This window comes from Artemia franciscana, chromosome 11 (genome assembly GCF_032884065.1).
Source record: "Artemia franciscana chromosome 11, ASM3288406v1, whole genome shotgun sequence".
NCBI classification, from domain to species: domain Eukaryota; kingdom Metazoa; phylum Arthropoda; class Branchiopoda; order Anostraca; family Artemiidae; genus Artemia; species Artemia franciscana.
In genome coordinates this window covers 472505-495058 of record NC_088873.1, presented here as the reverse complement: position 1 = coordinate 495058, position 22554 = coordinate 472505, and the positions used below count along the sequence as shown (strand labels likewise).

At 33.8% G+C, this 22554-nt stretch overlaps 1 protein-coding gene across 1 annotated transcript in view; it reads right to left on the bottom strand.

The window, feature by feature from the left end:
* LOC136032648 (cytoplasmic polyadenylation element-binding protein 1-like) overlaps positions 1 to 22554 on the bottom strand; it is a 53266-nt gene that overhangs the window by 550 nt on the left and 30162 nt on the right. The window contains exons 6-9 of the mRNA XM_065712926.1: positions 22129 to 22264; positions 18866 to 19008; positions 16247 to 16432; positions 9970 to 10281 (exon numbers count right to left, since the gene is read on the bottom strand). Of these exons, the coding sequence (XP_065568998.1) occupies positions 9970 to 10281; positions 16247 to 16432; positions 18866 to 19008; positions 22129 to 22264 (777 nt within the window). The remainder of the gene's footprint in view (positions 1 to 9969; positions 10282 to 16246; positions 16433 to 18865; positions 19009 to 22128; positions 22265 to 22554) is intronic.

Here is a 22554-nt window from a genome sequence, read left to right as displayed (position 1 = left end):
GACTCAAAGCTTGGAACTAGAATTAGCTAGACTACCCTAAACCAGAAGCGTTACTTAAATTATCCTTTGACAGTGGGGTTTAGAGAGAAGGTATTCATTTCTTGGGCTAAATATTTCAGGGATTGGAGAGTGGGAGTCTCAATTATATATCTAAATTATTAGGATATCCAAATTACATGAGATATTGGGCAGTTTTCGAAACAATATCAAAACCTCAGGGTTTCTGGTCCCAATGCCCCCTCCCCAAGTGCCTGCTGGTTTAAAAAGTCCACCTCAACCTGTTTTCAAGTAATTATTCTTTATTGCCAAGACCTTAGGATCTTATAAGTTTTTGGTGAGTCTGGCTTCTCCCCAAACCAAATCCGTCCTCCAGACCTTTTTTTGTAGCGCTCAACAAATTTTATTGAAAAACCAAGGATAAAACAGGAGATATATATGAACTGAAGGAACATCTACTAAAATCTAGAAAAATATCTTCACACGAGCATTCAAGAGGTCAATTTTACTAAACCTACCCTTTACAGTTTTTGTGCCAGCAATTAATTCGGCCTTAACTTTATACTTTTCATAAAATACTTTATACTATTCATATAAGAATATTATTCTTGAATAATTAGAGAGAGATTAATGCAAAAAAAAATTACTGAGCACTGTAGGTACGTATTTTAGGGGTTGTATTAAATTATTCTTTTATAATTAGAGAGAGAGATTAATGCAACAAAAAAATTACTGAGCACTTACGGTAGTATTTTAGGGGTCTTTATTTATCATAATCTCTACGTGGCTCAGAAAGGGCCTTAAATTCGTATCACAAAACTTTTACTTTTTTGCTGACACTACGTATATACGCTTCAATACAGATTTTATCGCGAATTATGCACTAGATATGGCGGTGCTGTTCCTTAAATCAGTTGGATGCAGCACAGCGTTGCACTCACCAGAAGATTACAGTACCTCAAAGCCCCTCCCACCCCTTTTTTGCATGCATTTGCTGCGATAGATGACTCATATCGTCAAAAGTACGCTGTCCAGGATTGCTGGTTATTCAACAGTGCAATAAAAGTTATTTTAACTGGTGTAATAGATATTCAGTACTCAGTCTGTATTCAGAAATGCCTCCGACTTCCTTCATGGTTGGAAATAAAATGGGGATTTGGGGTTTCTTGAAAGGATTCATTGCTTGGAAAATCTGACAACAGAGACATTTGTATGGAGGGAAGGGGGGCTCAAATGATATGTTGAAGAAAAAAAACACTCAAAAGTATATTTCATTTAGACCCGTAACCGTATCATTAGAATTTTGTGAGCTAATATAGCGACTCGTAATTGGTGATGTAAAAGTTTTAGACTATACCCCGGACAAAAATTGGTTTCAGGGTTGGTCGTAAAACACATTTCGATTCTCGTCGCACATGATGTTAGTCGTGCCTTCGACCCTGGTGTCCTGCCTCAGCTGTTACATTCTGCAGAAATTCAAGCTCTTAATATCGCTGTTGTGAGGGTACTCAAAAATATATGTACTGGACCATAGGCTATTGTATAAGTACCCAATTGAAACGGTTTTGCATAATGAAAAACCTCGATTAGATAATGGGTATCTGGCACGGATATATATCGTCCCAGCTCTTTTTAAATAGTATTCTAAAGGCACAGGAGCTATATTTGGTCAATTACATATTTAGAGGTCTGAACCTCTCTTTGCTTAATTATGCTGGTGAGTTAAATCTTAATCAAACACAGTCATCAATTGAAGAAAACTTTTCTGTTCCTAGAGATGAATATGGAAAAATAGGCTTGTTTTCAACGCATCTAAGGGTACGACTTATGTTTTTGGAGGGGCTACAGCTACGAAAAAAATTCTAAAAAATCAAACCGTGTCCCCACCAGTAAGCATTAAGCATCTTAGCCTTTCAATCAATAGCTTCTACGTAAGCTGTAACACCGTACCTCCTGCTTGCACCTACTGATACAAAGTTGCAAGCAGTATTTGCTCTACTGCTTTGGTTCAAAGCACGATAAAACCCGCGTATACTAGCAAGGGATACTGGTGACAATCTTCTTGTAGTCCCGTTAAGACTAGCAGACACAAATGGAAGCCTTGAACAGCTAATTTCAGCCAAAATCGAGCCAGCCAGTAGCAGTCGTGCCCAGAGTCAAACCGAAAGGAATGGTGGGTTTTTGGAATGCACCATCAAGATTTGATGGATTGAAGCCAGTAATGACTACCATAATCCCCTTGTGAGCTCAATCCCACTGACATTTGAAGTGCCAATCGTGGCACAAAAAAGCTTCTCTAGAGGACCCATCCCAGGAGACGGAAAAATTTAGTATGTTAGTGCGAGAATTAAGCTCAGCTAACCATTAATGTCTAGCGATTGGCGGTTTTCAGGATGGAGGAACATGGTGGTGGAGACTTTGACGCTACTTATGAAGGCTTTTCTACAAAGGAGAAAAAAAAATCTGCCACGCCTGATTATAAGTAAAAGGAAATACCGATTAAATACTGGGGCAAATTACATATTTAGAGGTCTGAACCTCTCTTTGCTTAATTATGCCGGTTATTTAAATCTTAAACGAACGCTGTCATCAATCGAGGAAAATTTGTCTGTTCCTAGAGAAGAATATGGAAAAATGGACTTCCGAGGAAACACAACTTAATAAACCCCTTCTATTGACATATAAAAGAAAAATTTAACTTAAAGAAATGAAGGGGGAATAGGAGGCATTAACTCCACTCGTATTCCAAAAAAAGGGATAATACTCTAACCCATGATATGAAAAAATGAATGGTCTAACTGAAGATTAAAACGGAGAGAGTTTAAATTTTCACAACAACACTTAAAGACGGAAGAAAAATTTAAGGCATGTTTGAAAAGGAATAAAAGGCAGCCATCATTCCCTCTCTTCCCTTTGGATTCTTTCCCGAACACTGATAGAAGTCATAAAACAAAATCTTGCATATATCATTTTTTACGTGGAGGCCAGGGGGCCTTAGGGCCTGATCGTCGACTTTGTTTTGTAGTTCAGTCAATCATAATAATAGCGTAAAAGCCAGAATATATAAGTACGAGTCAGTACGAGTCAGTACTCGTACTGAGCAGTTTTTACTGACCAGTATTTTGCAAACAAAGTAGTAAAAGATAAACAATTGTGACATTCCTATAAAAAACATGTAACTGAATTGCGACATATGATGCGACTCATTTTCGAGGGCCAAAACCCAAGCTGCTTGAAAAAATTACCAGCTGTTGCGTTTAAGTATACGTAATGTACGGTTGATAACCTGCCAACTAATTCTGTTTTTTATCCATTTGTTGCTTTTTCATTAATTATATATATATATATATATATATATATATATATATATATATATATATATATATATATATATATATATATATATATATATATATATATATATATATATATATATATATATATATATATATATATATATATATATATATATATATATATATATATATATATATGAGTATAGATAAATATATTTATGTTTTTAACTACGTAAAACTTGCGAATATACAACATTCTTTGATGTCCCATTTTCTGTGCATATAAATAGATTGTCAGGTTTACCGACTCTTTAACATGCAACATAAAATTGTCCATGGGAAAAACAATCCGTATTCAGATCTATACCAGATTATTCTAATGATTGCCCTTGAGCTTTGTTGATGGTGATTGCTAATCGAACATTCCCTGTGTCCCCGTCGTCATTTATATATCCCCCTGTACCCCCAGCATCCCCCTTGTAGTTGTAGTTGTGTCCCTGTGTCCTGGTCATTTATATTCCCTGTGTCCCGGTCGTCATTTGTGTCCCGGTGTCCTAGTCTGTAATTTCGCTTTGAGTGTCCCAGTCATATATATATATATATATATATATATCATGAAAAGAGAAATCACCAATGCTACAGCACAAACACACAAAAAAAAAAAAAAAAAAAAAAAAAAAAAAAAAAAAAAAAAAAAAAAAAAAAAAAAAAAGGAGACAGAAGGAGAAAAGGAAGACTGTTTTCCTAAATTAGTGATTAATATAGACCAGCACTTGAATGAGGCCTTAACCCTACTCATCCATACAATCACATAGGTCAAACAGCATAGCCACACACAATCAACCATAAAGAATAATCCATGGACAGGCAGTCATGTCGTCAATAAGTATAAGTCGTCATTTACCAAACCATAGAAAAAATAATATAGACAAATAATTCAGAGGCAACACCCAACATAAGGGCTCATCAGGAGAATACACTGGCCTATATAGGGTTTCGCCACTATATATATATATATATATATATAATATATATATATATATATATATATATATATATATATATATATATATATATATATATATATATATATATATATATATATATATATATATATATATATATATATATATATATATATATATATATATATATATATATATATATATATATATATATATATATATATATATATATATATATATATATATATACTAGCTGTTGGGGTGGCGCTTCGCGCCATCCCAACACCTAGTTGGTGGGGCGCTTCGCGCCATCCCAACACCTAGTTGGTGGGGCGCTTCGCGCCCCCCCAAGCCCCCCCGCGCGCGTAAGTCGTTACGCGCCATATTAGTTACGCGCCATTGTAGTTGTGTCCCTGTGTCCCACCTGTGAATATAGATAGATTTATATATGTGTTTCAAACTACGTAAAAATTGCGAATATACAACATTCTTGGCTTTCCCATTGTCTGTGCATATACAAAGCCGTATTTACTAATAATGACGTCATATGCAAACGCTCTTTTTACAAACAAACAAACATGCATACACACAACTCGTTTTTATATAGATAGATAGATAGATAGATACAATACAAATTAACTGCGCAAAACTTGCGAATATACAACATTCTTCGCTGTCCAATTGTCGCTACATATAAATAGATTGTCAGGTTTACCGACCCTCGAACATGCAACGTACAATTGTCCATGGGAAAAACAATCAGTATTAAGATCTATACCACATTTTTCTAATGATTGACCTTGAGCTTTGTTAATGGTGATTGCAAATGCTAATCGAATTGGGAATTGCAATCTTTTAAATTGAAAAGGCAGATCCGTTGGAATCATGGGAATGCGAGGAATAAGAACAGCCTCACCCTCAAAAGGCCCTGTCAAGATTGTGGCCTCTATTAGGTTTTCCATTGTTTTTTTACGGCAAGTCGCGTGCCATTGCAAAGCTTTGATGGGTTGATATTTCTTAAAAGTATTATTGGTACGCCTATTTTTAGTTGTAGCACGTGTGGTGGAAACCCTGAAAGATCTATGGAATTTAAAAATTCAGATGGATAATTAACCGCTTCATTTGGTTCCAAAACTGTGTCGACTGACTTGCAAAGGACTGCCTGGTCTCGAATCTTGGTCAAAACAATATTGTTGATTTCGTGGACGTCTATATTTTTGGGTGCGAGAATCGCTCTTTCACTTAGCCATTTATTATTTTTATAATTTTTTAGAATATTCGGAAATACTTTTTCAATCAATTCATTTTTGGAAGTCACTAAATTACAGAAATCAGCAGGTAGTTGTATACGTCCTGAAATTGAGTCTATCGTATCATAAATGTCTTTTTGTTCCGACGTTAACTTGGAAATGTTATTTTGTACATACGACAATAGATCACTCGTACTGTAACTTTGTTCACGATCCAATTCTACATATGTCGAAACAGCAGCGATACGGTTAGTTGAAGGCATTCCCAAATCCTGAAGAGGTTTGTTTGCCATACGTACGCACAAATCTTCTATAATAACTAAAGTGTAGTTATAAATTTCTGATGTAAAATCAAAAGTCATATCTGATGTCTGTAACTGTTTTCGATGGAGTATATCTTCGGACATTTTTGACTTATATTTTTCCCATAACTCTGTAGGAGCTGATGGAGAGCAAGTGCACTAATTTGACTTGGGGTTGACGTTTCGCACGCGTTATTGATGCAGTTATCCCAGTGTTGGTCATTCTCCAATAAATTCAGAGCTTGGCATGCACTACGGTAAGTGTCATGTATAGTACCGTTTACAGTTCTCAAATACTCAAAGGATGTCGGACCGGTTACATTCACCAAAAGCAGGCGTAGAAAGAAGCATTCATGTTGATTGGGATGAACGGTGTAGAGTCTTCCTATCGTGGTATCTTTGAAGATGGTGGTACTGTTGCCATTGTAGGTTCTTCAGTCATTTTACAATTAGAAATTTCTCTTTCAACGGTCTTCTTACAATTAAAAATTTGTCTTTGAACGATATTCTTAAATACCTGTGTCCTGGTCGTTATTTATATTCCCTCTGTCCCGGTCGTCATTTGTGTCCCGGTCTGTAATTTCTCTTTGAGTGTTTTTTTCTTTTTAGTATTTCTTAGTTTTTTACATTTTTTCTTTTTTCAGTTTTCTTTTTCTTCTTTATTTTTCAGCTTCACTATGAAATACATATCGCCGAACCTTTGTTTTTTTTAACTAAAATATGGTAGGCATTGATGACCTTATCCAAGTCAAAATCCCAAACTCAATCATCATGGCTATCATTTTCAGTTTTGATATGTTTTGACTCTCGCTGTCCAGGTGGATCTTCATCTAACTGCGCGGTTTTGCGTTCTTTAGCCTCAAGCCTGTTTCCTTGCTGTTCTTTTGATTCCTCGGCACGCTTTCTTTTCTGACTTTCTCTATCAGCAGCAAGTTTTTTGGCATAGACTCTTTGAGCATCTTCATCGGCTTTTGCCATTGTAAGTTCATGAGTCATTTTAAACTTAAACATTAATAAATTTCTACGTGAACATATATGTCTTAAATATCTTTAATGACGTCACCGTCATAGCAAAAATGACGACAACTAACTTCATGACGTCAGTCGACACAGAAACATGACGTCACCTGATCCACAGACAGACAACTTATTTTTATATATATATATATATATATATATATATATATATATATATATATATATATATTTATATATATATATATATATATATATATATATATATATATATATATATATATATATATGTGTGTGTGTGTATGTGTCTATGTATATAACTCAATGCAGCATCAAGTCATCTGAGGCCAAAAGAGCTGTGCACGCTGCTCTTCCAATGCAATCTAATCAAAACTTTCCTTTTTACATCCTCCAAAGAAGTACTTATTTCCTTTAAGGCTTTTTTCCGACCTTCTCTTAAGCCCTTCGCCTTTGAGATTATTAAAATGATAATATTCTATTCTCACTGAATGCAATACTTGCAATCGAAATGAGAATGTCACCCCAAGCTGCCAAAATGCTGTTCTCTTTTACAAATTTTATTAATTTTTATTATTTATAATAAAATTAATTTTATTAATATTATATTGCTGATTTTGGCATAGGAATTATATTTTGCTCCGGAAAAGAATAGTTAAACTGGGAACTTTGTGTTTTGTAACTGTTATTAGCATATAATTGTTTGTATATATATTAAGTTTTTCCTTAGGTACCAAAAACATAGTTAAAATAAAATTGGGAAATTAAAGAAAATGGCACACAATTACGAACCATTTTAAGAAACGAAGAACCTTCGCTAATGATCCATAAAAAATAAAAATATTTTGATACCAAAAGGTATTTTTATGGGGAAAGAGTTGTAACTATTTGCAACAAAAGAGAGTTGTAAAATATTTTGAAAAATATAATTTTTTTATCATCATGAAAAGATTTCAGATCCTGCAGATGATTTAAGAATCCCGTATAATAAAATTGAAAAGATATCTGAATATTGAGAGTCAAGGGCACGAGAATTCGTTTGAAGATTTTTGTTAAGAAGACTAAGCTCCTAAAATTATAAATGTAAAGGTGATTTTAGGCATCGAGATGACTAATATTTCACGTTTCTGAGCAGTAATAATAGGAAGGAGAGTAGATGTGGTGGCATATAAATAGTAGTAGTTTCTAGGTGTTTTTTCACAGTCGTAAAAAAAAAGAAAAGACATGTCTTCCTTGATGATAAAATTTTACCAACTTTGGTGAAAGAACATAAGCAATGAGTACTAAATTAAGATTGATTGCTCCAGGTTATGTAACTCATATTCAACGGTCTATCCTTCACTGATTATAAGAGTGCAGTAGGGTCTATTCACCTGAATTTTCAGGCTGATGCTTCAGGTCTTCTTGGTGTGATTGATGCTTCTTGGTGTACAATTTTTTTCTTGGAAGGGCGGTAATAAAAATAAAAAAAACTATCTTCATACTTTGAATAAAAAGTGCCCAGAAATTCAATGAAGTTTAGAATTTCAGCGGGAATTGAGCCCCACTTCCGCTCAAATTTCCGGTAAAAAAGAACCAAACTGGGGTTTCGTATTGTCTAAGTAGCCCTATCACACTAGCTTACTTAAAACCGTAAAAGTTAAAATTCTTCCTTATTAGTGGGTGGTTTGTATAGTCTATCAGATAAATACATTAAAGTGATTAGTGTTGAGTACGTGAACAACATTGCTCTGGTGAAGTTAGAAAATGAGGTTAGTAACTGTTTCAATATTAAATCAGGAGTTAAGTAGGGCTGCGACCTATCCCCATTTACACGGATCATTTTGATAGACATTGTCTTAAGGAACACGGCAAAGGCTATTGGGAGAACACGGAATAAAATGGAAAAAAACCCACTAAGACTTAGAAAGTGCTGATGGTTTAAGCACCCTAGATGAAAGTGTTAGCAAAACGACAGTTTTTGGAGGTTTCGAGAGCTCACGACGCAAAAATAGGCTTTAAAATCAATTTGAAGAAGACTAAGTCGCTTAGACTAGGAATAAATTACGATGAAGTGGTGATATCGGGTAACAAGAAGATCGATCAGGTGGGTAGCTTTACTTACTTGGGTTGTATTATTAGTAAAGATGGGTGAGGAAGTGAACATAATAAAAGTAGAATAGCAAGGCCAAAAATTGTTTTTTCACAGTCAAAAAAGTTTGGAAGAATAGGAAGATAGGGAGTTGAACGGAGATTAGGATAACAAAAGGTACAGTGATGACACTGTCAAGTATGGTTCTAAAACTTGGGCGCTCTGAAAGACGGAGGAGGATTCATTAGATGTTTTCCCGAGGATTTATTTACGGATTGTTTCGGGTATCCGTCTGATCGACCTTATTTCAAACAGTAAGCTGTGCGGAAAATGTGTTTCCATCCCCCTTTCTAGGGCTATGATAAGAGAAATGTTGAAATGGCATAGACACGTTCTGCGGCTGAAATATGACAGATTGCCAAAGATCGCGCCTTTTCAGCCGATCCTCTAGAGCCAAAAGAAAAGAAGGTTGTCTCCGAATAGGGTGCGAGGAAATCGGTGTAATGCGGAGGTGTAGAGAGGGAGGATTCAAATAGATTAGGATGGAGGAAGAGCGGGTGTAGCTGTGTTGGCTTCAAGCGGCTTGGTACTGTATTGAGTTACTAGTAGTAGTAGTGGGTTGTTTTCGGGTGAAGATCATAGACCATTGAAGTTTAAGACAAAGTAGATTAGTTACGGAATATCAGTATGAAATCACTAATTATTTTTACTGTGCCGGTAAGGACGTTCTGAAAAAAGAAGAAACATTTTTGTTTCAAAATTCCAGTTCTTATAAACTGATTACATCATTCTTAAAATTATTCTACATTCATTCTAAAAACTTTGAAAGTTTGCTCTCTATTTGAGAACATAAAAAAATGCATAAGATTTTTATATTTTTAACACCATAAACGCATTAAAATAAACTTTTCCAAAAAATAAACTTAGAATCAAGAATAAAAATCAAAAACTACCCTTCATTAAAATTGAGAAATTAATTTCCAAATTTCTTGCATAAAATAATTACATGAAATCGTCAAATTGCTCTCTGAATGGTTATGCCGAAAATGCTAAAAATAAATTACTTAAAAAAAAGTTAATGCTGAAAAAATTTACCTTCTTACGAAACTTGGTAGTCCTAACTTCGACATAGCCAACTTTAACTGCTCTCATGAACGCTTGAAAGGAAGAGAATGTAACCCTTCCAGATCCTATGGGGTACTTGTACTTATCAGTGTCGATTCCAGCATAAATAACATCCCCAAAAGTTTCGTTAAAGATCCTGTATAGGTTTTCAGCTGTCATAACGCCGTGAAGAGCCCCAACGAATACGGTGCGTTTAGTGTCCAGACGGTGCCCTGGGAACGACAAACCAGTGCCTATTGGAACGTAATTGGAGTCTGAAAGCACCCACGGAATAACTTGTACCTAAATATGGAAATATTATAAAGGCTATCTGTGGGCATTATGGCTCTTATCACATTATAACAATCTTCGATTCGACGTATCATTTCTGTATACAGCTCTCAAACTCATAAAAAATAATTTTCGGTGACGAAAAAATATCTTATAACTTAAAAAATAAGTTATGAAGCTTTTAGTGAAAAAACCTCCTTTCCATGGGAGCTATTTTAAAAGTGTGACTATATTTATCTTACGACATGATATCGTCAAAGCATTAAAAGTACATATGATCTCTAACTATAAACACTTCCAGATGATAAAATATAATATTTAAAACTTGATTATAGTAAGATTACAAAATTAAACTAAGTTATAAATAAATATGATATTGAAATGTATTATTACCAATATTATATTAAAATTGAATTAAGCTATAATTATATTTTGAAATTGCCACTCAATCATCATCAAGTTGTGAAAATTACTCTACTCTCAACGACTCAAGTTCCTGTAAATACTTACATAAAGCGCATAGGGCACTATTTTACAGTAGGCTTAAATAGGAAGAACTTAGGGGTTTTTTAGATCACCTTAATGCATATGATAGAAATTTACAGTTTACCTTACAAATTTACAGAAAACCAACACAAAACAATAGATATTTACATTTTGAATCAAACCACCCCCCACAAGTTAAAAGAGGTGTCGTAATATCTCTCGTCGATCGTGCCCTAAACATTCATTTTGATTCCTGCATCACAGCTGAACTAGACTTCATCAGGGACATCCTTTTTGGAAATGGGTATCCTCTTTTATTTATTAATAATACAATTAGCCGTAGACTCAAAAGACACTCCCGTAAAATCAATGATAATTTACCATGTGAGAATCCCAATAAGCCCCAAAACATAATTTACCTCCCACATATCCCAAAAATCACTAGGAATCTTAAAAAAGTATGCACACAAGATAATCTGTATGTTGTATTCACCAATAATTTGAAAATCATAAATCTCCTAAATTCTGGTAAAGATAAAACTCCAGTTATTCGCCAAATAGGTGTCTATCAAATACCATGCGACTGTGGCATATATATGTAGAGAGAACCCACCAGAATTTCGAGAAACCCCTACAACAGCATAAGGATGATATCACCAAAGCTCTGAATTCTAATATTACTTCTGTTTTTTTTTATTCTGCTTTAAGCAGTCATGTTTTTGAAAATCCTAGCCACAAAACACTTTCTGAACATTCCGCCATTATTAGCAATGACCTAGGCATAAAGCAAGTAGTTCAAGAAGCAATTGAAATCAGACTTAAGATTGATAATAATATTTCCTTAAATAGATGCTGGGGAGAATATTCACTAAATACTCTATACACAAATTTAACTAAAAATGACCACACGAAATATTATAAAAAACCAATAGATGTTAACACAGAACCAGTCATAAATATACCTATGAGATCAGCAGCCAAAAAAGCATGGCTGGCATTAAAAACGTGTTTTTAAATCATTCTCTTTTATTTCAATGAATTGCCCCGTTTCATCACAATTTATTTCTCAGTCCTGGTTGAACTTTGCTGAGGCAAGGATGCTGGGACTGTTTTGAATAATTTTTATTTTAGTTTTATTGATTTTATCCTGTTGTAAGTTGTTTCTTCTTATATATATTTGTATTGCTGAGGACGGTCCTTGGACATAGGGCGGAAATATTCATTCTAATTTGTTTCCCACTATCTTGAGAAATTCTCTATTGTTTTTCTTGTTTTTGGTGTTTGTGATGGAAAGGCAGTGTGGTCTTCGTAACTATTTATCAATATTTGCCTATTAGTATCTTTTTGGTAGATGACAGTGACAGTGTTTATCGTGACAGTGTTTATCGTGACAGTGTAGATGACAGTGACAGTGTTTATAGTGAAATGGATAAATGCAGTCAAATCTACAGTATTTTTCACAATTTTGTTTAAAAAATTGTATAACAGTTAAAGAAGTGATTATCCTAACTAGGATTATTTTGCATAGTATGAAGCAAGAATTGTTTTCTTAATATGTCCCCTTATGTAGTGGACTGCTCATACGTTTACACCTTTTTAGTTTTTAAGATATATTCCGCTTTATATTAAGATAGTTCCATTTTACTAATAGAAATGATTTGAATGATTGATTCGGTCGTCAGTCTCCCTGCTACTTTAAGTCATTTTTAAATGAAAAGAGCAAAATAATTTAGAACTTTGTTTTTATGGACTCGTTTGAAACCACTCATCCTAGCCGAGTGGTTAGGGGTCCAAACTTAAAATTCTGAGGTCGGAGGTTCGAGTCCGCATGCCACTGGCTATTTAGTGTGAAACAGGGGTCAATAGCGTGACTGTGTAGGCTAAGCCAGAGTCGACCCGGCTTTAAATTGGTAAATTAAATAAAAAAACAAGTTTTTGTAACGGAAAGTAAGGAGCGACATTAAAACTTAAAACGGACAGAAATTACTTCATATATGAAAGGAGATGCTTCCTCATCAACGCCCCGCTCTTTACGTTAATTTTTTTTACTGTTTTAAAAAGTAGAGTAAAGAAAAAGAATCAAATTATTTCGATTATTTTAAGTCGATTATTTTATTATTCTTATTATTATATTTATATTAAAAGGGGCTTTTCCTCCTCAACACCCTGCTCTCTACGCTAGTTTGACTCTTTCTCTCAACTTAACTTTTTAAAACAGGAAAAAACTTTAGCGTAAGAAAGCGGGGCGTTGAGGAGGAAAAGCCCCTTTCATATACGGAGTAATTTCTGTTCGTTTTAAGTTTTAATGTCACTCCTTACTTTCCTTTAAAAAAACTTGTTTTTTTTTAATTTAATTTCTGAACGTTTTTGAATCAATGCATGTTTTGATTTTGGCTCTCCGCAGATGAATAATTAAAACGAAATTTGCATTTTTTTTGCTAAATGGCTTTCTCATAGTTTTGATCGAATGATTTTGAGAAAAAAAGGAGCAGGGGAGGAGGCCTAGTTGCCCTCCAATTTTTGGTTACTTAAAAAGGCAACTGGAACTTTAATTTTTTTACAAATATTTTTATTAGTAAAAGATATACGTAACTTACAAATTAGCTTACGTAGCAAACTTCTGTAGTCTCATGTTTTTATTACGTATACGAAGGGGTTCACTCCTTCGTCAGAGCTTCACTCTTTACACTAAAGCTTAAATTTGTTCCAAATTCTTAAAAATGACCCCCTGAATCCCAAAAGAAGTAGAATAAATAGTTGAAATTACTAAAAATACTTTAGCTTTAAAAAGAGCGAGGTATTAGGAGGAGGTGAGCCCATCATATGCGTAATAATTTCTGTTCGTTTTAAATTTTAATGCTTCTCCTTACTTTCAGTTGAAGAAACTTTTTCATATTTATTTTTTCATTGTATTTTTTCAATAATGCTAGATAATCTTGCGCTCCCTTCATGAAAATTTTCTTCCCCCATGACAAATTCCTCCAAGGAAAGTTTCCCCAACACATCCCCCTCTTCTCAACCCCCCCCCCAACGTAAAAATCCCCCTGAAAACGTCTGTACACTTCCAAATAACCATTACTATATGTAAGCACTGGTCAAAGTTTGTAACTTGTGGCCCCTCCCACGGGGACTGCAGGGAGTAAGTCGTCCCCAAAGACATAGTTATAAGGTTTTTTGACTACGCTGAATAAAATGGCTATCTCAGAATTTTGATCTGGTGACTTTGGAAAAATAATTAACGTGGGAGGGGATCTAGGTGCCCTCCATTTTTTTGGTCACTTAAAATGGGCACTAGAACTTTTCATTTACGTTATAATGAGCCCTATCGCAAGATTCTAGGACCACTGGGTCGATACGATCACCCCTGGGAAAGAAAAAAAAACAAATAAACACGCATCCATGATCTGCCTCCTGGCAAAAAATACAAAATTCCACATTTTTGTAGATAGGAGCTTGAAACTTCTAAAATAGTGTTCTCTAATACGCTGAATCTGACGGTGTGATTTTCGTTAAGATTCTGTGACTTTTAGGGGGTGTTTCCCAGGCAAATTTTCTCAGGCTCGTAACTTTTGATGGGTATGACTAAACTTAATTAAACTTATATATTTAAAATAAGCATTAAAATGCGATTCTTTTGATTTAGCTATTGATATCAAAATTCTATTTTTTAGAGTTTTGGTTACTTTTGAGCCGGGTCGCTCCTTACCACAGTTCGTTACCACAAATTGTTTGATCTGGAGAAACCTGATGGAAATACATCGGAAGCGTAAAGATGAGTTTGCCCCCAGCCACGGATTAAAATCCTGGCCGAAGGCATTGTATAAGGCGATCAATGTCCAACGCAGACAATGTCAGCACGCAAAAAAGTTTAAGTTTAAAGTTAAGTTTAAGTTTTTTTTAACTTTTATTCTTAATTATGCTTTGTAGTTAAGATTCATCAGTTTGAAAAAAACTCTGTTCTTTTAATGATATATTACATGGCTCAAGTCTCCTGAAGGAGGCTTGGGAATACAATAGGGAATACATCCCTATAAATACTTACCTATTACATATTCTTTTAAGAACTGTGAAATTCCATATATTTTCTACTTAGAAATAAAATAAAAATATAGGAATAAATAAGTAAAGGGTAAAGTTTTAATTAAAACTGTAAGTAAAATTAACCTTTTACGCTACATTTTCTTTGAAAATAGAACAAAATAGTTGGAAAGTTTCTAAATTTTTAAGGATATACATGCCGCTTAGCCAATTAAACAAATCAGATTTAATTTTACTGCCCTTGTTACTTGGGGTATTTATTTTTAAATGAACATTCTTGAACTATGTTTTACGGATTCTTTTGAAATTATATTATGAATTCCAATTTATAGTTAAGATTTATCTCTTTGAACTCAGTTTTAAATGTCATTCTCATGGCTCCAGGGATGTGAAAATATAAGAACTAATACATGGTTGTTTGATTTATTCTTTAAATAGAGTTTTTCCTGTTTTTTTTTCAGGGCTTTATCTGCTGAATCTTTTTTAATTTTAATTTATGTTCATCTAAAAACCTTCTATCACTACACTCCATAGGTTAGCAAAGTTAGATTTTGCTAACTAAGATTAGAAAGCAGAAATATGAGAACTTTCTTGTTAACTGAACTAATTTTGTTAGAAATTTGCTAACAAAATTAGAGAGCAGAAATATGGCAGGTTTCTGGCAGAAAATATGGCAGAAATTATGGCAGAATGTCAGATAGAATATTGAAAATTCGCACCAAGAAGAGACTCGTGGAGACTGCTTTAAATAACGTAATTTGATTTCGCCTTATAAGTGATCTTTGCTGCCAACAATCTATATAGAAGAAATAAAATCTGACATCCACTATTATCTTGACCTGAACACAGTTCACAAGGTTAATATCATGTCAGAAAACAATATTTTACTTTCTTTTTTAAGAAAATAAAAGGCAAAAGTGAAATTAATTCTCTATTCTGAATAGAAATTTAAAAAGTTAAAAAGTTTGAATTAGAATTTAAGGTTACCTTTATAATTTAGATTAAAAATTTTAATTCAAAGCTTTCTTGAATTTAAAAAGTAAAACTTAATCACTATTCTGATAAGAAATTTAAAAAGTTAAAAACTTTAAATTAAAATTTGAAGTTAACTTTAAAAGTTAACCATTTAAATTAAAAGTTTTAATGCAAAGCTTTCTTAAATTTAAAAAAATATACTTATTCACTATTCTGATGATAAAATTTGGCACTCACTTATTTTTTCCAATATTTTGATTTATTTATAAATAAAAGGCACTGAGGCTTTATGCAGTATTTACATAGCTAGTTAGAAAGGGTTCTCGAGTCTTACTCTAATCAAATTTTTTAGCAAATTTACGTGACTTGCATTACTGCAAAACTAATAAAATAATCCCGCAAATATGCAGGAATAACCAAAAAAATTCTCGACATTTACAGTTTTATTATAGCCGCTGAAACTACGCTTTCTGCATACCTCTTTCGCTCTAAATTTCCTTGATGAGACATAAAAGTAAGACCCTCCATCTCTAGGATCAATGGTACAGCGCCCAAGCATTTTCTTCACCTGTTTTTCGCTTTCAAAAATTATGTAGACATAGCCCTTTGGGGGTGCAGGGCAATTGTCTCTATTTGGCCATTCTACGCGGATATTTCCAAATTCCTAAAAGCAATCGAAAATTTAATATTTCAATTACCAATGTGTTCAACCGTCAATGTGACGAATTAAGTAACTTTATAGAACTAGACCATTGTAACCGTTGGAAATAATTGTAAGCAATTGAAAATGCAATTATCAGCCTTGGGTAAAATGAGTGCTAAGCATAGGTAGGGTTGTACAGAGATATGGCTGAGTTCTGGTTACAGACCCCCCTTCTTAACCTCTGTTTTGTTTCAGCAATACAAACCCAAACAAAATGGATGTTTTAAGTAGGACCCCTTGCAATGGTTTTACACAGGTTTTCCCTACCCAGCAAAAATAAAATAAACTCTTTTGGTGTACCTATATAGATTTGTATGGACACAGATAGCGCTAGTGTAGCTATATTGACAGAAATTTTACTTCCAAAACCTGCCGCTATGGTTGATAGCACTAATATCGCTATAATGGCTCCTTTTATTAGTTCCCAACCCTGCCGCTAGGAGTATTCATGACGCTAATCTCTTTTACAGCTTCTATGTAAAATGAAATATTTTATATATTTTCTGCTTATAGAAAACATATAGCATGTGGGCCCAGCTTAAATTTTTGCACTTTGAAATAACGTGAAGAAGACTGAGCCGGTTAGACTAGAAATAAATAAAGGTAAAGAGCTGATGCTGGGTAACGAAAAAATAAATCAAGTGGATAGCTTTACTTATCCAGGTAGTGTGTTAAAATTAGAATAGCTAAAGCCGAGAGTGTTTTTCCACAGTTTAAAATATTTTGGGAGGAAAGGAAGATAAGTATGTGAACCAGGATCAGAATAGAAGCCACAGTCATGGCAGTTGACGGTGGAGGACGGTGGAGGATTTATTAGAATTTTTTTTAGAGAAACTGTGCATGGATGGTTTTAGCTAAAAGTCTGACTGACCATATTTCAAAAAGTAAGCTGCGCGAAAAACAAGGTTCTATTCCACTTTCTAGGGCTACGGTGAGGGAAAGGTTGAAGTGGCTAAGGCTTCATAAGTGGCTAAGATAATGTGGCTAAGATATGTCATCCTGCTAATGCAGGATGACATATTGCCAAAGATTGTATTTTTTGGCCAACCCTCTGGGACCAAACAAAAAGCAGTTTGTCCCTAAACGGGTCGGAGGACGTCATAAGGGAGGATAAAAGTGATATGGATACTTTTTGGGAGGGTGTGAAGTGGGAGTCTTTAAATAGATTGGGATAAAGGAGGAGCTTGCAAAGCCATGTTGGTTTCAGGGGGCTTGGACCTGCAGTGATTTGTTAGTATGCAAATGGATATGTTACCAAGTTTCTGTAACATCCATTTGATTACGGCCTTAATTTAAAATTTTACAACGTCAATACAATTTAAATTAAACATGCACCAGAATTTGCGACTCCTCTAAACTAAATTTATGAAAGATGCCTGTCGACAAAGAAAACCGTACAAAAACCACCAAGAAACGCTGCTATGTAAATTTCAGCAGAAGTCTGACGGGATAAAAATCATCTGAGTCTTCCAAAAAAATAGAAGTAACCCTAATATATTCCTAAAATGGAGTGTCCTAAATTGAGCTTTGACTTAAATCGATCTTCATCGAGTGACCTAAAATCTGTCAGCCAAAGACCGTTCAAATTCTGTCCCCGTCCATCTTATTTCTCAAGTATGTTTTAAAAGAGATAGTTATAAAAAAACGAGATAGTATAAGAGATAGTATAAAAAAGTATATTTTAAAAAAGTTACAGTTTTTGCACGTTTCAGTTAAGAATCGGTAGGCTAATACCTTTTGGCAATGAGCCAATAATTGAAGTACCAAGGATAGTGGAAAAAACTGATAAATTGAGTAGAAAATTACGAAAGAATCACAACCATAGATACCTATCTTAAAAATTTAGGCCAATAACTCGATTTTTTTTTTAAATTCCATATGTAATTACATATTTTTTGGGAAAAGTAAGTGTCAAAATAAAAAAAAATAGGTGGAAAATCAGTAAAAACAAAAAACTAAAACATATTGTACTGAACAGTTTAAGAACGTGAAACATTTAGTTTGAAAGTGTAGCTCTTTTTCTAATTAGTAGATTGTTAAAATTTAAATTCTGATGGACGGAAAGCGTTGTCAAATTTAAGTAATAAGTTTTGCAAATTTATTTTCAGGATTCAACTTGGTAATATTGACAAAATCTGGAGTTGCCTTAAAGCCTTATAATTTGAAAGAGCAGAAAAAGATACCTAAGGAAACTGTGGTTTTCAGGATGAAGAGACTAGTGATAGTTCCAGGGGGCTAAAAATGTTAAAATTTTGGTACCCCAGGTACTTTAAATTTTAAAACTAGGCTCTTAGGAACAGTAGTAGGAGGCTTTAGCCATAAAAAAGAATGTAAATGAAAAGACGCAGGGTAGCTATGAGGCATTCAATAGTATTTTGTTATCATAAACCCTACCTGGAACGTTGAAGCTAGAAGTTCATCGTCTGTATCCCAAGGTACTCCACCAAGGAAAACCTTGCATGAAAATACAACTACATTTCTGTTGTATTCGCGTGTTGGTATCCTGCCGCACCACACAGGAGGTATTGATAGTGGATCTGGAAGAAAATGGAATTGAAATAAAATTTTCCGTTTACAATATACTTAAGATCACTCAAAAAAAGAAAACAAATGTATAGTAGCCTACTTTGAAGGACACAAATTATCTATTAAATGAAAACCACGAAATATGCAGTTCTCAACATAATTTAACTAGGACAGAAGTGAGTACAATTGTACTCACTTAAGTAACACAATTAACTTACACTAGTAAGTTACGATTGATTGATTGAGTCATTAATGGGTAAATTAGTCCATTGTAACCAAAAGTTTCAAAATGTGTTTCTAAACGAAACAGTCTCGTGAGGAAAAATCTTAATTTGTAGCACTACTGTGACTCAGGAAAAGTAAGCATTATTTTCCTTAGTCACAAGGTGACCGTGCTTAGTCGAATCTTAATTTGTAGCACTACTGTGACTCAGGAAAAGTAAGCATTATTTTCCTTAGTCACAAGGTGACCGTGCTTAGTCGAATCTTAATTTGTAGCACTACTGTGACTCAGGAAAAGTAAGCATTATCTTCCTTAGTCACAAGGTGACCATGCTTAGTCGAATCTTAATTTGTAGCACTACTGTGACTCAGGAAAAGTAAGCATTATTTTCCTTAGTCACAAGGTGACCGTGCTTAGTCAAATCTTAATTTGTAGCACTACTGTGACTCAGGAAAAGTAAGAATTATTTTCCTTAGTCACAAGGTGACCGTGCTTAGTCGAATCTTAATTTGTAGCACTACTGTGACTCAGGAAAAGTAAGCATTATTTTCCTTAGTCACAAGGTGACCGTGCTTAGTCGAATCTTAATTTGTAGCACTACTGTGACTCAGGAAAAGTAAGAATTATTTTCCTTAGTCACAAGGTGACCGTGCTTAGTCGAATCTTAATTTGTAGCACTACTGTGACTCAGGAAAAGTAAGCATTATTTTCCTTAGTCACAAGGTGACCGTGCTTAGTCGATTTCACTTGGCACAATCTGTCGTCTTGAGCCAAAAGTTAGATTAAATCTCAAAGGAGGTTTAACCTAAAAAACAGCAATAATATAAAAAACGGCAACCACATAATAAAAAAGCAATTTCAACATAAAACAGCAACAAAAAAATTCGAAAATAACAAGTGTAGCCTTCACGTTAACAAATTACAAAAAAAATGTTTAGTTAAAATGCCATGGGTTACAATTTTTAATTTCTCAATTCGTTTATTAATAAAAAACAAATCACACACTGTAAACTAACTACACCCTAAGAGAGCACTGCCCATAACGGGTGGCAGTATTCATTCAATCATCAAGAAAAGAAATATAAGGTAAGAAAAGAAAAGAAGGGAAAAGAAAAGAAAACAAACGTAAATTAATAAAACAAAACATAGAGAACTATCGGTAAAAGAAATAGGATCTAATTCAATATTTTCCAATAAGAAGCTTTTAATCTTACTTTTGAACTCTTGTAGGCTATTAGCATTTCTCAAAGTATTTGGCAAACAACCAAAGAGTTGCAACCTCTTTATTTGTCAAAGCGCGATTATCTTAAAGAAAATGTCAACTTACGTTACGTCAAGTCATTCAAAGTCTTGAAATAACAAATTTTAACAACGAAACAACTAAAAAATTGTTATGACTGAACAAATGCAAGTTAAAAAATACATTTGCTAAAATTATATTTAAGCGATTAATATTTTTATGAATTTCAAGGAAATTTGGAAAAAAATATTGATGAAAATTTATTACAGTCAGGTATGTTTATAAAAAGAAAACAAATACGATTATACTTGATAGAAAGCAATTTTACGAAGACAATAATTTCTAGCTAAATGTACGTGTGAATTCACCTTTAGCTCTAATACGCTCCTTCAAGTGAATGAAGGCAAGGGGGTGGAATCTCTTTCATCCACATTGGTCTAAACGGCATTTTGTGAAAAGAAATCGGAAATATAGCTTAATTTGTTTTTGTTTTTTTTCTCCTGAAAATTTTCTAGGAAGATCACTTTCAGTACGCTAGCTGGATATTTCAAGAGGCGACCATACTTGGTCGATTTCGCTGGACAAAATTTTTCACCTTGAACCAGAAGTTAGGTTAAACCTCGAAAGAGGTTTAACTCTCAAAAACCAACAATATAAGGTGGGTCATTTCAATAAGGGGTAATTTTATGCCTTGCAGTGAAAGAAGGAAGTATTTCACACGAAGGAAGTTAAGGTCACAGAGAGGCCCGTATTTTTGCCAGATGTGCGGAGAAAATGAGGACTTAGAGCACTTGGGAATAAATGGGGTAAATTTACAGTCTGTGGGTTTCTTTAAAAGCTAACAAATGTTATATTCACTCTATTTTGTTTCAGGGCTTGAGGATTCAAGAGTTTTACCTAAACATAATATAGAGAAATATTAATATTCAAATAGAGCTAACAGAGAGCTGAGCTTGAATCAAACGTTACCAATTCTCAAAATAAGCTTTATGACCCAAAACACAAATAACACAAAACAAAGAAAGAGAAAGAACATGATAACTTAAAGTAGAAGAAGGAAGAGGGAGGCTACCCCAGCATGGCAAATTCACAATAATATAATTCAAACCCAACAGAAAATACAATAAGAGGAACCTGTGATCAAGGGTAAATAATATGTTCTGTTAACCTTTTCTTTAATAGATATCAGCTATTCAAATTTTTAAGTGTATTATTTGATTTAAGCATATTAACTGTAGAAGGGATTGAAAATTTCTTTTAAAATCTAGCTTTTTCACAATTTTCTTGGGTAAGTCTATATGTTCCAAAACAAGCCAAAGTAGGAGCGAGAGATACAAACGGGGAGATGAGAATATGTGAATCATAAAAGTAATATCCTTGAGACTGAGTTGGAACTTGAAGGAATTTTTTTTTGTTGGGAAGAGGGTGAGTGATCCTAGAATTTCGTGGGGAGCAGGCAAACTACCTTTTTTTCTGGTTTTCCCAAAACAGTGTAGGCTTCGTTTTTTATTTCTTTTTTATGGGTATCGTCCAAGACGCTCTGTGGATTCTATATGCTCTAATTCAATGGTTTTCTATCTTTATGTAGAGAAAAAAAAAATCAAAAATGAATGTCCAACTGGTTCAATAATAACATCAAAGAAAATAATGAAACAAAACCACACTTACAGGTTATCCCAAGGTTGGCGTCGAAAGAGCCGGAGTCACTAATGGAAGGAGGGGGAATACTTGTAGCATTAAACGGCAAATATTCTCTTTTGATTTTTGTTGGTCTGTCAAGCCAATCTGTCCCATATTGCTCGTCCTGTGAAAAATAAATACAATTAATTGAAGTCTTCATAAATAAAAATACAGACCAAGATGAGGGAGACCTACTAAATTGGAAACTTAATATTAATTTTAAAAAATAAAAATAATAATAATTAGGAAATATATAGCCCATATATATAGTGAAGTAAAGAAAAATATTATATATATATATATATATATATATATATATATATATATATATATATATATATATATATATATATATATATATATATATATATATATATATATATATATGTGTGTGTGTGTGTGTGTTCACTTGAC